Source organism: Rhipicephalus microplus, chromosome 2 (genome assembly GCF_043290135.1).
Source record: "Rhipicephalus microplus isolate Deutch F79 chromosome 2, USDA_Rmic, whole genome shotgun sequence".
Taxonomy (NCBI): Eukaryota; Metazoa; Arthropoda; class Arachnida; order Ixodida; family Ixodidae; genus Rhipicephalus; species Rhipicephalus microplus.
Genome location: NC_134701.1, coordinates 216172400 through 216186902, shown reverse-complemented (window position 1 = coordinate 216186902; position 14503 = coordinate 216172400). Strand labels below are relative to the sequence as shown.

The window sequence follows — 14503 nt, the reverse complement described above, 5'->3', positions numbered from 1 at the left end:
TGAAACTTCTACAGCTCTACACTAACGCGTCTCTCAAAATCTAGCGCTCCTATTATACCATGTTGTCGGTAAACCACACTGCGTCATTTGTGGAATGCGATTGGCGCATTTTTCCCACTGTGTCTGCAGCTCTTTCAAACTCTAGACAGAATCCCCATTTTTCTTAAGGGAGGCTAATCTTCGGGTCACTGGCTCGAATGAACAGCCCTTGGCTGATGGACCAGACGGCGACTTCCTAAGGATGTAGGACAGGAGGCTCTTGGATATGTAGCATCCCAACATATTTAGATTGGTCTGATGAAAGTCCTCTCCTTTAATCTGGAATTATACCATAGTTTGAAATGTAAATTTTGAGTAATGATTACTATTGGCGCTGATCACTCGCGCTATACTTTCTGCCTAGTGCTCGTAACTTTCATTAACATGGCTCTAACACTTTGAGACAACCACCCTGACCTACTTGTTATAGGTACGTGGTCGAAGAGAAGCCTGGTGCCGAGGCCCTCGAGTACGTGGTGCGCATCCCGAGCGTGGACCGCAGAGACTCCTCGTTGTTCAGCTGTTTCGCCGAGAACGCCTACGGCAGAGACGACACAAGCTTCCAGGTCGTCGTCCAGGGTGGGTGCGTGTGTGTTCACCGATGATCCTGCTCACGTGCACACCCTACGATGATGGCATTTCTTTAATGTTTACGCTATCTGTTAAACACCTAGTATTTATGTGAACCATGAGACCTTTATGATTTATTGTTAGAATAGCATTTATGAGAACCATTTATGAGAATACCAAACTGACAACGATGACACGGGACATACGATTAAGGACCTAAGGGGCTTCGCACATACAAAATCACAGCATATTCACGGGATGATTGATGAAGAGTGGGGCGAAGCGCCCGTGCGTATGTCCGCCCGTCCATCCGCCCGTCCGTTTGTGCGTCTATCCGTGCATTCATGCATCAGTCCATGCGTCGTGCATCCATTCGTCCGACCATCCGCTTCGCCCTATTCGTCATCCATCGCTTCGTGGATATGCTGTGATTTTTTTTCTTATTAAGAGGGGTCTTTCCATGCAAAAGAAACCAAAAGTAATTTACGAAGTTTATTAGAGTGACCACATCTCTTTTGCAGACGCAGGCTGCTAACAAACCAGGTTGGCCACCTACATCAGCTTTAGGGACGCACGCTGCGAGCCGTTTTTGGCCGGGCTGCTGCGGACGCTCAACGAAAACTTAAATGTGCGAGTGAGAGAACTCGCCTCTCAAATGTGCTTCATGCATGCCATCGACATGCCACCTCTTTTTAATTCAGCGGCCGTGGACATGCAGTGGCGGAACAGTGTACCGCGTTTCTTGTCCGTTGGACCAAGGGACAACGTATAGCACTGCTCGTTCGGAAAAAATGCTACCGCGACGGGAATTACGCGCCGTTACACAGCTATACGAAATTCTTCTGAACCCCGAAAATTTGCTTGATGGCGGTGCGTAAAAATATACTTCATCATGTGCAGTTTTTACTCCACGGCCAGCCAAATCCGTGATGTCGGCGAGACTGCCGTTGTAGTCAGCCATTTAGCTTGACGAAAAAGCGAAAGGCGCCCATGGGGTAGCCAGTAGCTGTACAGTACTTACTGGTAGTTAAGTAGCGATAAGTTTCCCCTAAGTACAAGGTTTCTTTTTGAAGCTCGTCCACCTTAGTTCCCCTTCGTGTAGTACTGGGTTAAAAAAAAACGGATAGCATTACATGGGGCAAGACCTTCAACTATTTCTTGGTGCATCCGCATTCAAACACGTGCGTGCGCGCGCACACAAACACACACAAACACACGTGTGTTTTTATCCGAATATATGAATTTAAACGGATAATTTTAAGAGATTCTCTGCAACTTTTACAGATCCGTAACTTTATGTGAAAGACGAATCTGAACTCTAAGTACTCAAATCACATTGGGGGACGTCGCCAAGGTGTTTGCGTAATTGACTTTTTCATTCTAGAGCCCCCGGAAAAGCCCCGTGGCCTGGAGGTGTCTCAATCTACAAGTCGCTCGGTCACAATCTCTTGGACAGCACCATACTCTGGTAACAGCGCTGTGACAAAGTACCGCCTGGAATTCAAGCACAGAGACGGTAGGCACAAAATATGTTTGCTTCCTTTCAAGTGAAATGGTGGATACCTAACGATGTAATTGGCAGTGGGGGTAGTAGAGTGTCTCGAACATATCTGCCAGCAATGGTGTGTACTAAAGAACACAGCAACATCTAATGCAGCTACGTAAGCCGAATGCAAACGACCCTGGTCACGTTAACTACTAGTGCGTTTCTTCATTGGAGGTGTAAACACATAGTTCGTCAAAGTAGCATTAGAAGCCTCTATAAGTGCATTTTGTATACGTACATAATTTATCGCGCCAATAAATTTTAGACGTCTACCTCTATTCACCTAACGCAGATAGGCCCTCCTGATCAATCACGTTCATAAATGTCACTGAAAGTTTATGGATACGGACCGGTATTGTATCTGGCTTCTAAAATAAAAATAATCTTTAATTTCGCTTCTGCAACCCTTCATGATTTAAAAGTTAGAAAATTATACAAAAGGTATGTTTGTGCATATGTAAGCTTGTCGCTTTCCGATTCGCAGAAAGAGACAACGTGTGAACATAAGAACCTTACTCAAATTCGCCCCTCACTGCCCACTAGTCTAAAGCCGCTGACAATTTATTCTTAATCAAATAACAGATGCCAATAGTGCAGTCGGCAGAGTGCCGGGCGCTCTTCGTCGTTTCTCAAGGAGTCAGAGGTTTGACACCCGGCAGCGGAACGTTTAAACCGCGCTTTATCTTCTTTGTGCTCGTGTGTCTAGCATTTTGCTGTAAATGAAGTTCACAATAAATCCCAACCAACAGGCACAACTTGCCGTCTTACTATAACAAATTTGCCTTTCCTTTGTCTTTTCCTTTCCTTATTTATTGATGTAAAATGCAATATCGTGTTGTCCACAGACATTTCGAATTTCCTTTCGCGTGCACTATGACACTGAGCCACATTGCAAAATCCGTCATGGCCTGTTCCAGGCACTTGGAAACGCGACTCGCGCGTGTCGGTGATCGACGCAACGGAGACTTCGCACGTGATTTCATCGCTGCGGCCAAAGACCGCCTATGAGTTCCGGCTCAGGGCAGAAAACGCCATTGGGCTCAGCGAATTCAGTGATTCACTGATGGTTACAACCGATGAAGAAGGTATAAAGCATCCTCTTTCTCTTTCGTGTCTTCCTAGATGTCTCACTTACACTCGTGGAGCCACAATTGACGTTATAAAAACATGATATTTTGACGACAATGAACGTTTCAAAGTACGAAAAGTGTGCCTGTTACGAAAAGTTTAATAGTTATATCTATAGCACTAATAACATTAAACAAAGTGTCAGACCATAAAGCTGGTGCTTACGCCCTACTTTAAAAAACAATAATGTGTGGTAAAAAAAAAACTTACAACATACGCCACAACATGCTTCATGGTATCATAGTTTACCTGCTGGTCATTAGGGCTAACTGACTGCATTTCTAGAGAAGGCAAGCGGCTTAGGGGGAGACAGAAACTTAAGTGGGCAGATGAAACTTGCGGGTATTAAGTGGCAGCAGAGTTGACTAGCAGAACATGGGAGAGGCATTTGTCCTGCAGTGCACGTAGTCAGGCTGATATGATGATGATGATCATGATGATCATGATCATGATGATGATGATGTTTATAAAATTAGTATTCAAGGAACTTTTGATTTGTTTAATGGAATGTTAGAAACTGTGCCGGTGATTCTACAATTACATCACGTATACAATATCAATCTGTATCGTTCAGCTTACTCTTGTGCATGTCATCATTTTTCTCAATACGTTTTTGCCCTTGACATTTTGTTTTATCTTGTGAAACATTTATGTGCTTTCTTGTTGTAATTCAGCATGACGAGTGTTTTAGAGCTCGTGCTGATGGTGCCCTTTCTCAGTGGCGGCAGCGCGCTCTGCCGTAACTGTAAACGATCTATTTGAACAGAAGGAACTCATATCTGACGAACTAAGAAATGGATTAAAATATATTCGCAGTCGCAGTACTCGTGACCAGCGCAAATATTCAGATGAAATTGCAATATCGTGTCAGAGAGCGTCCACGTTTCCGGCATGCTTGGGCGTAGTACAAAACAACTTTGAGAGTATCTTGTGCCACACTAAAACTTGACAATATGTCTGGTAAACCTGCACGAATTGAGAAACACTATACAGAGATCGCACAAAGGTGTCCCGGTAGATTTTTCTTATATTTACCTGTGAGTAAACTCGGGAAGTAGTATTTCTTACTGAATATTTTTTTGTGTGTGTGCGTGTTTAATGCAGCTAGTGCGTAAAGAGAGGGGAGGGTAGGGACGCTAAAAGATCGCACTGCATGTTCAACATTCCCAAGGTTTTAGAATGAAGAGAACCCCTTGAAACGCACATATCGGACTTGGTTATCTCTCATAGGCCACTTTCTTCTCTCACTTGACTCGCAAAGTCTCTCCAGTACAAAACGCTTTCCTTATTGCGCATGTAGCACTTCCTCCAGAAAAGTTCAAGGCATGACTACACCTTTAGCTAATGTCTCTATTCAATCTGAAGCTCGATAGTTGAATAAGACTACGTAAGGTAGAGTTGTTGTACTGGCTAGGAAAGCTCTCCTTAGCCTTTGCGGGCATGACTTGCAAAATACCGCCAAAAAACGTTTACAAAGTCAAAAGAATTGCTTCATTCTCATGCCTAAACGCCCCTAAAGTCTCGTTTTTGTTTAGCCACAGTTACAAACTAATTGCCGTAAGTAAAATTAATAACAAAATGCTTTTGTGCTTAAAATGTATTACGATGGCGCCAACTCATTATGGTTTGATGCAGCTCCCAGTGGGGCTCCACGTGATATCAAGGTGACACCCACGGGATCCAGGAGCATTCGCATCACCTGGAAGGTAAGCTGTCAACACAGTTTATGGACACAATACATTTTTCTGTAATGTCTCAAGATCCCCACGCAAGTATAGGCACTTGTGATATGAGAACAACATAAAAAGCGACGTTCATGGTGGTCAAAAACGGATCACGACGTAGCACAAGCAGAAAAAACTTACAAACAGCAATAAACTTCTGCTGTGTTTGAAGATTGCTGGCTGCCATGCGCTTCTTGCCTACTACGCTGTCTTTTGTTTCCCCGAGAATGTCACACCAACTACCAAACAATCTACTATTACAGCGAAAGCTGTTATGGGATCACAACACGGGTAACGCGTAGCGCTGTAGTTATTCTACCATTCAGCCACGCCGATGCTTAGGACTTGTTGGCAGACTTGCCTTAGGCAGGCTCGATGTAGGGAAAGGAGTCGCACTGATATAAGTAATGAAGCGTTTTAGATACAGCAAAGAAACAACCAAATGTCACACAATGTAAATCGCGTACCTTGTGGGTCATCAAAATACTCCTACACATTACAAAAGCTTGTTTTTCATCACCTATTAACTGTGGAAAATACCCATTTAAGGCGTAATTCTTCATCGTCGTGAGCCATGTGTGCTTCTATCATTTACCCATATAGTACTTAGAAAAGGCCGTGTAAGGCCGCTCTTCATACTTTTGCGTTAGCGGTGTCGCGCCTTCCTCGCAGGCTTGGTGTTGTTTTTTTTTAGATACATTCATCGTGTAAAAGCGTAATAAAATTTCAGAGCTTACTAAGAGCGTCATTGAGGGATTGAGAGAACATCATTAAGAAGCACAGTCTTTCAAGAAAGATAGTTATCGTTATACTTCCATCTCAGTCTCTTACACGGTCCCTTGAATCCTTTGTATTTGAAATAAAATATCTACAGTTAAGGGGTAATTTTATGGAAGTGTATCTAGTTTCTTTTTTTATTTCAGAGCCAGTGAGCAAATTCGCAGTGCAATGAAGCATTTATCTCTATCACAGGGATTTGTTGTTTATTTGCCGTTCAAATATATTGTGATCGCAGGACATACATTGGCCTATATACGTAAAACTGCGCCTACAGTGCAACCCAGTCATTTCTGATTCCTTGCACTTCTTTTAGGACCAACATTCATAATCACACAGTCGCCATTGATTTGTCTAAAACAACTACAAGGTGAAGATAATCTCTTTCTTCTCAAGTCGAATACGTTGATTCAGTTTTTTTTTATTTTTAATGGTACCTTCCAACCATCGCTTAATGTCCATCGTAGTCACCGATAGCCTGTTCAAGCGACCTTCGTGCGTGAGAGTCCTTCGCTAATTTGTTCAACTTACATTTGAGGGGATTCAAAGCGCCGTGCGTTAGGCGGCAATCACGTGGTAGTTTTTAATTTTGTGCACTTTATACAAACCCTGGAAAGAAAATTAACCAGCGTTGTTATCTTACCATAACTTGAAAATTTTGTTGTTTCTGCACAACAGCTACAATTCTTGTATTGATTTTTTTCTCTAAAGTCAGTATTTAAAAAGTTCATTTAGCAAATTCTGTTAATTACTGTGCTTGGCGCATCGCAAAAGATTTTATGACGTGCCACATACAGCTAAGAACAATGCTGTGCTAGCGGGAGCCACGTAGCAGTCATTTTTAATTTTTATTGCTTGCTGCTTTTTAGCAGAAACACCCTGTTGATCAGCTGTCCTGAATTTCGTTGAGTGCGTGAAAAGATGTGTGTTTGGAAAAAGTTAACGATTTAGAGTTCCTAGTACTCTACTATGGGAGAGCAAAAAGCCGTCCCGTAGGCCCTTGCGGGCAATTTGTGGCAAAAAGATGTGTTCAAGAAAAGGGGGTAACGATTTAGAGTACTATAGGTACTCTACAATGGGAGAGCATGAGCCATCCCTTGGAGATTTGTTGAGAAAAAGTTCGGAACAATTTAGAGTACAGGGTACTCTACTATGGGAGAGCTTGTGTGTGTTTAGAAAAAAGTGGTTAACTATTTTGAGTACTAGGTACTCTACTATGGAAGGGCATAAAGCCGCCCTGTGCGCAGCCAGAGGAAATGATTGAAGTTTAGTAACAATGCCGTGGTAACGAATTCTAGATCCAAATGCGGTGAGATACAAGCTGGCTGAAATGTCAACTTCCTAGACATCCTTAAAAGTGCCAGTTTGAGATAATGATAACAAAGGCTTTTTGGTAAGGGGCTTGATGGAGCGCAACTGAAAAACAACATATTTTATTGTATAGTTGGATGAATAATTACTTAATTTCAGTTCCTTAGAAAACGACATTAAATAATGAAATGAGTCTTTATTTTGAAAGTGATTTAAACTCATGCAGATGCTCTCTTTACGCTTAGTGTAATTGATAGGACTATAAAACTATGACGCCATGGGGTCTTGTTAACAAGTAACATTGTTTATGTTTTTTTTTTTTTGCAGAACTGATGTTGAGGCAAATGGTCTTTCGCATATATGGTAACTCATTTGCTGGTTCGCATTGAAAAATTTAGCCCATCTTGAAATAGGACTGCCAGGCAGGAACCAACAGTGTTGCTTCTCAGCCTATCTTATTTGTCATTTTCTCTTCCTTTCTTTTTAAATGCGAAGCATTTCTAAGTGAACTTCGGCGAATTGGGCGTATCTATCTATCTATCTATCTATCTATCTATCTATCTATCTATCTATCTATCTATCTATCTATCTATCTATCTATCTATCTATCTATCTATCTATCTATCTATCTATCTATCTATCTATCTATCTATCTATCTATCTATCTATTTATCTATCTATCTATCTGTCTATCTATCTATCTATCTATCTATCTATCTATCTATCTATCTATCTATCTATCTATCTATCTATCCGCTTACGTTTGGGTGCTTTCGTCGTCACCCCCTTAACTTGGCGTGAACCAAAATTAGCATGGGAGGGTAAAATTTTTTAACCAATATGGCACGCTTGTCAAGACATCCATTATCTCGTCGCGTACGTCGTCAAACACTTCCCGACAGGCAGTGGCACATACCCACGGGCGGGTATGTGCCGCTTGTGATTGACACTTAGTATCTACGCAGGAACGACGAGAACACACATGGGCAAGTTTAACGCGTGAGTGTTAATCGATGCCCGACATCGGTAGCGTCGATCCAACAAAGGCATAATATAAATGTCAGTGTCAAGAAAAACCTGATATAGGCAGCGTTGACCCCCCCCCCTCCCCCCAGAGGAATGGATGGATGGATGGATGGATGAACGTTCTGTTCTTCGGAACGTGCTTTAGCACGTTGCGTGCCGTGCCCCCGTCGGAACAGAAATAACAAGTCTCTTTGCGGCGTCGTGGGCCCGGAGCTTGCAATATTCTGGAGCTTTCAATGGCACCCTCCCATCTGGACGGCATGATGACTCGCCACAGCGTAACGCGGGGCAACACCACAGCATATATTTCAAGGTAGCTATATAGCGGCAGAAAGAATATGTATTAGTTGGCTGTATTTAGTGATAAATTTGCGAATAATAAATTTCAGTGTCCCAGCATGAATAGAACCCAAGCATTCTGCGTGGCAGTCAAGCAGTCAACCATAGAGCTATGCCAAGTCCCCGAACAACTTTTCAAATAGACGCTAGTCTTCGTGAAACGGCAATAGTGGTTGCAGTGCTGCCTACCCAATTTTATAAACTTTACGTATGTACTCCTTTGAAACAGCTGTTACGTTGGGTTACGTCAATTTTGGTTGCTTGTTATGTGCTAAAGTTGATTTATGTAGCAGTGTCTAGGGCCAGCATCCTCGCGAGAATTAGTGTTTGATATTAGCTTCTGGTGTTGCTATTACGCGTGTTCCAGTTGACATCGTTGCTCGAGTGGAAAAAGTGGTTATATAAACATCTGCAACTCTTCAACATGCGTTTGTGCGTGCTACATTTGTACATATATTTAGCGTCACTTTGTGACACGTCGCTCAATAAAAAAAATTGCAACACGGTCACCTTTCTTCCGATGTTTCGCATAACGTTGATTTCCAGGTACGTGGGATCTGCCGAATTTTTTTTACTTCTTTTATTCTGAGTTTTTCTGTCTTCTATTCATCAAAATTGGCCAGAGGGAAACAAGACGCGCGTCGTGTCTGCCATATAGCCTAGCCGTAGTATCCCGCAGGACGAGCAATAGCGATGAAGAAGAAGGAGGAAGAAAGTTTAAGCGGAAATACAGGGAGGCTAGCCAGTTTTTAGACCTGCTGGCTATCCTGTGCTGGGGAAAGGGGGGGGGGGGAGGAACGCTTAATTACCTGCAAGCAGGCAAAGCAGACAAGTGTCGCAGAGCAGAGGCCGTCCACGTCGATGATAATTTTCACGAACAACCTCCTGGGGTTAGCCGAGCTTGAACAGCTCCGTGGTTGAAGGGTGCCCACGGGTCTCACTTGAGAAATATATTCACTCGTTCTTCTCCTTCCCTCACTTCTCCTTCTAGCCTCCTTTGGATGAGGACTCAAATGACCTAGTGCAGGGTTACTACGTGGGATACCGTGTACGGGACGCTAAGGAATCGTTCGCCTACAAAACTCTGGAGAGTTCAGCTGCTTCCTCCTTACAACAGTGTGAGCTGACTGACTTGCGACGAAACACGCGCTACAGCGTCGTAGTCCAGGCATTCAATGCCAAAGGCGCCGGACCCGTCTCCGAAGAAGTTCATTCTCAGACACTCGAAATAGGTGAGTGTCAATTAACTATTTATTATTCATTCGCTAAAGCGTACGTGATATTCGGTAATATACAGCGCCGGCTTATCTTAATATCTGAGCTCCTGCGTATATTTGTGTGTTTATAAGATTTTAACGATTCCGTGTACTTTGTACACAACTATGGGAGAGCAATGAGCCGTCAAGAAACAAAACGCAACAGACCACGGGAATGGTTGGTATTAAGAGGGGTGCCAATGTTCCTTAAACACAGGCGTCCTTTGTTATACACAAAAGTAACTAGAATGATTGCGTGTTTTAAGCAAACGTTATAACCAAACATTATCATTAGCATGGCATGGGAATAAATACTGTTTTTGTCAGCCTGTTATGTATCAATGAGTAAAGTTTTTTTTTCTAAAGTGAAAATTCTAATAAAAATGAAACTCTTAAAGCACATAAAAAGGTATCGCAATTTCAATGACGCACACGCCAAGCATGTGGCGTTGCGATAGCGTGACGTATGGGAAACACAGGTGAAAGGCGTCTAAACAGGAGACGTGGCAATTAAACGCATGTTTTCAAAGCAGCATATGTGCACAACTTCTGAAGATTTGGTGATTTGTTTCTAAGGGCGAAGCTCCTTAAAGCGGCACCCGTTCGTTCCTCGTAGTCGTAGTCGTAGTGTGTAAGAAGTGTTACATTTTGACCTGCAAGGTGGTGCCGGTGGGAGATTTCTCCTGGGCTTTGTTGAACAATAAAAAGTTCGCGGCGTGTGCGTTACCTAAAAGCCGAATGCTCCTGTCTCTCATTCCCCATTAGCCGCCGTTGGCATGTTCCAGTCGGAAACGTTAGTAGAAGTAGAAATGTTAAAAGCCGACTTCTCCTGTCTCTCATTCCAAGTAGCAGCCATTGTTTACCTTCAAGGTAGTGCCTGGTGAGATTTTTCCTGTGTGGGATTAAACAATAAAAATTTTTTGTTCAAAACGCCGTTGATTGATGAAATAAACCAACCAAAGACGCCAGATGTTTTCTAAAAGCAAAACGAAAAGACACCAAATGTTTCTAAAACAAAGCAAAAAGAAAACGCTAGGTGCTTAACCAAAGACGCCAGGTGTTTTTTATCGAGCGAATTAACAGAAGAAAATTTCACGGTATTACTTCCAGGAGCTTTGCCCAATCTCATCCTCATTCATCTCGTGGATCTGCCGTCATTTTTTTTTGTCTCCTGTGTTGCCTCGTATTGTTAATACATTATCAAAATTGAAGGAACTGTTAAATGCGAAACATTTCTTAGCGAACTTCGGCGACCTTGAGCGTATCTATCTATCTATCTATCTATCTATCTATCTATCTATCTATCTATCTATCTATCTATCTATCTATCTATCTATCTATCTATCTATCTATCTATCTATCTATCTATCTATCTATCTATCTATCGAAAAGATCAACATGTGTGTTTAGAAAAAGTGGTTAACGATTTAGAGTACTCAGTACTCTACTATGAAAGTCTACCCTTAACGGCACCCTAAAAGGCAAAAAACCAAGGAGGCTACGGCCAGCAAGCTTACCGTTGCAACCCTTTCTGGTCTGACAGTACTGTAAGTGCTTCTCTATGATACTAGCTTTTTCTTCTAGTAAGCAGCAAATTCAAGGCAATATTTATTGGAAATTAGGTCACCGATACTTGTCTCAGTAGATTAAGTCATCAAAAACAACTATCTTTTTAAGTAGAATGAACGTGCGCGGGTTCCATCCTCAATTCAAAAGAGTGCGCGAGTGCCGCTCTTCTAGTCCGGCCATGAAGGTGGCTACCTACTACTTCGACGAATACTACTACTTCGACGAATACTACTACTACTACTACTACTACTACTACTACGACTACTACTACTACTACTACTACTACTACTACTACTACTACTACTACTACATAGATTGCGGTGCACGACCCACGGCTTAAGGAGCTTCGCCCCTAAAATATATGCCTGGTGTTACTTAGAGGAATGGCACGCATGGTTCAAAATTCTCTTTTGGCTTGGTTAGGCTGGATATGTGGAGCCATCTAGCAGAACTCAATTGAACCAATCAAAACACGCCACGCACGCACCATCTTGGAGGTCATGGCAGAAAATTATTCAACGGTCACTGCTGCTGCTGTGGCTCTTGCTCCTTTAACTCTGGTGCTACTAATGTCGGTGGCACTGCAGTAAATGCAGGCAACTTTAGGCACGGCAGCATTGGCGTGAAACAAACCACTTTCAGGTGGGGGATTTCAAGCGCGTTAACGTGATACGTATCCCCAAAACAAGATTTTATTTTAAAGTAAGCACCTGCTTGAAACAAATGTAGCACTACGAGATTTCAAGACTGCCATTTTAGCAAGTAACACCGACTAAATATTTCCCTTTTGTGTCCCTTAATGAAAGTACTCTGTCGTTTTGTGTTCACCGTCTGGGCCATTTACTGTTTCTCATTGCGCGCTGGACCAATTCGAGTACAACAAAGCGTGCATTACTTGTACGGTTTAAAACACTTTTACAGTTGAAACCACAGGAAAGAACTTACATTGTTGCTGTTCGTGATATGTTTCTTCACACAAAGATGATAGGCAGCCAATCGCCATTGGCGTGAACCTTCGGCTTTCGCTGAAATACTTGCTCTTTGGGGGGTACACAGAAGTTTTCGAGCTGTATTCATAAAGTGGATGGTAAATGTTCTGTGTTCATTCAAATCTAGATCCTCCAATGGCACCTCAGCTAAAGTTGATTTCATCGACATCATCCTCTGTACATCTAAGTTGGACTATCGAGAGGGAGCAACCAGTTAATGGCAAGTATTCGAGAAGTATTTGTTGCATTTCACTAAAACTCATAAACATTTCAAGTCATTACGTCTCATATGCTCTATATGATTTTGGCCTATTATATGCTCTCTTGCTCTTGTTCGGTACCATACGTCTAAGCCTGGCGGTGAGAATAATATGACTGCATGACCTGGCAGCCGTAATGAACGAGGCATTAAATGTAGAGAAACTAATATTTCTGACGAATCCGTTGCAACTTATTCAGCAACAATATTGTTGCTATGAAAGTGAGCCCCAGTAAGCTCAATTTTCACAATAAGTTGGTATGCTCGAGGTTGCTGGTTTTTGTTAACAGAAAATTGTATTGTTTTCTTTTGTTCGTGCCTTACAAAATATGACACATAGACACTCTGGTAGATTTAGCAAAATGTACTTATAAGTTTATTTGAAATTTTCAAAACTTTAAATGTATAATAAATAATTAAATACACAGTGGAGACAGTCTGTTATACGAAGAAAACAATTTCAACTTCACTGTGCAATCGTGCTAGCAGACAAGACTGCGGAATTACCCTAATCACAGCAGTCTGTAATGCGTTGTATTCTAAAGTTTCATTTTAGGTATATGTATTTCTTGTCAAATACTTGTTGTAGTAAAGATTACAAAGAAGTACGCTTTGAAGCTTCAATGCAACTGCAAACTGCACCAGAAACATCGCTTTGCCAATGTTCTCGCTTCGCTTTGGCAATGTAAAACACAAATAATAGGAAGAAATATAGATAGAGAGAGCGAGAAAAAGAGAGAGATAAATGGAGAGATAGCAAAAATACAAGTATACAGTGAAAAAGAAATGAAGAAGAGTGCAAGCATAGCCTTGTGTAATGTTGCATAGTGTAGCAAAACATGGGAAAGATGGAGGTGAAAGTCTAGCCAAGCCAAGACAAGACATGTGAATGCCAGCTCAGCTGTGTCAGCCTTGCGCGACAAAGTGCAATGTGCGCTATTTATTTTCAGTAGAACATTGAATGTGACAATAACTGTCAGTACTTTCAAAGACTGTGGAGTTTAAAACAATGCGTGGAGAACTGGATTTCTCTAAAGCTGTTAACGCAGCCTAAGTTACCTTTGTGTGGAAAGCCATCTCGCATATATGTAGCTATGGCGAATATTTGGATAACAATAAGAACAGGCAAGTGATTTGAAGGTGAACAGTAGGGTTCGCTTGCCATAATATTCTTGATAAAGAGTGCACATTGCTTGGGAACTAGAGAGGCTATTTTCTAAAAAAAATATATTTACGATCTAGTTTTCATGCTACATCATGCACTCGTAAGCTTCAATTCAGCTGCTGTGACCCAGAAAATACTCCACTTTTTCTTTTTACCTATAGGAGCTAAAGTTATTTAGCTACTTTAGCAAGAAAGCTGCTATTATGAATGCTATTATCTACACATGAAACCAGTGTTCTGACAAAAGAACTTGTCTTTGTCAGGTCAGTTCCGCTGTGAGAACGTTGGTGACAGCGGCGTTTTCATTCGAATTAATCGCCATCATTCAAGCCAACACTTTGCTGCGCGTTTTGTTCCGATCAAAATGGTCACACCATGCTATCTCGCAATCTTGAGAATGGCATGGTGAATTTCATTGCCACAAACTTGTCACATAATAACAACGCGTTAAATATGAAGCAAAATGTTTGTCGTTTGCAGGTTTCGTGCTTTTCCACAAGGTAGAGCCACCTGCGCCTGCCGACGCGCAATCAGCAGAGGACGCAAGCGAGTGGTCCGAAGTGCAGACCGGATCTGAGAGGTCGGCGTACGCTTATCGTGGTCTACGTTGTGGTCGCAAATATTCCTTCTACGTGGTGGCCTTTAATGCCGCGGGTCGAGGACCCCGTAGCAACGTTGTACACGCGAAGACGGATGGATCTGGTGAGTGCGAAAGCTTCGCTGGGGTCATATCAATATCCCATGTTAGCATGCTGCCATGCTATTCTAAAAAACTCCACAAGACTACAATTTGGTCTCTTTTCAA

At 42.2% G+C, this 14503-nt stretch overlaps 1 protein-coding gene across 1 annotated transcript in view; it reads left to right on the top strand.

Annotated features, from left to right (window-relative positions):
- Nucleotides 1-14503, top strand: part of LOC142774850 (cell adhesion molecule Dscam1-like) — a 331807-nt gene that overhangs the window by 299767 nt on the left and 17537 nt on the right. Inside the window, exons 15-21 of the mRNA XM_075875992.1 lie at nucleotides 470-618; nucleotides 1994-2125; nucleotides 3073-3240; nucleotides 4919-4989; nucleotides 9452-9692; nucleotides 12402-12494; nucleotides 14179-14400. Coding sequence (XP_075732107.1) covers nucleotides 470-618; nucleotides 1994-2125; nucleotides 3073-3240; nucleotides 4919-4989; nucleotides 9452-9692; nucleotides 12402-12494; nucleotides 14179-14400 — 1076 coding nt within the window. The remainder of the gene's footprint in view (nucleotides 1-469; nucleotides 619-1993; nucleotides 2126-3072; nucleotides 3241-4918; nucleotides 4990-9451; nucleotides 9693-12401; nucleotides 12495-14178; nucleotides 14401-14503) is intronic.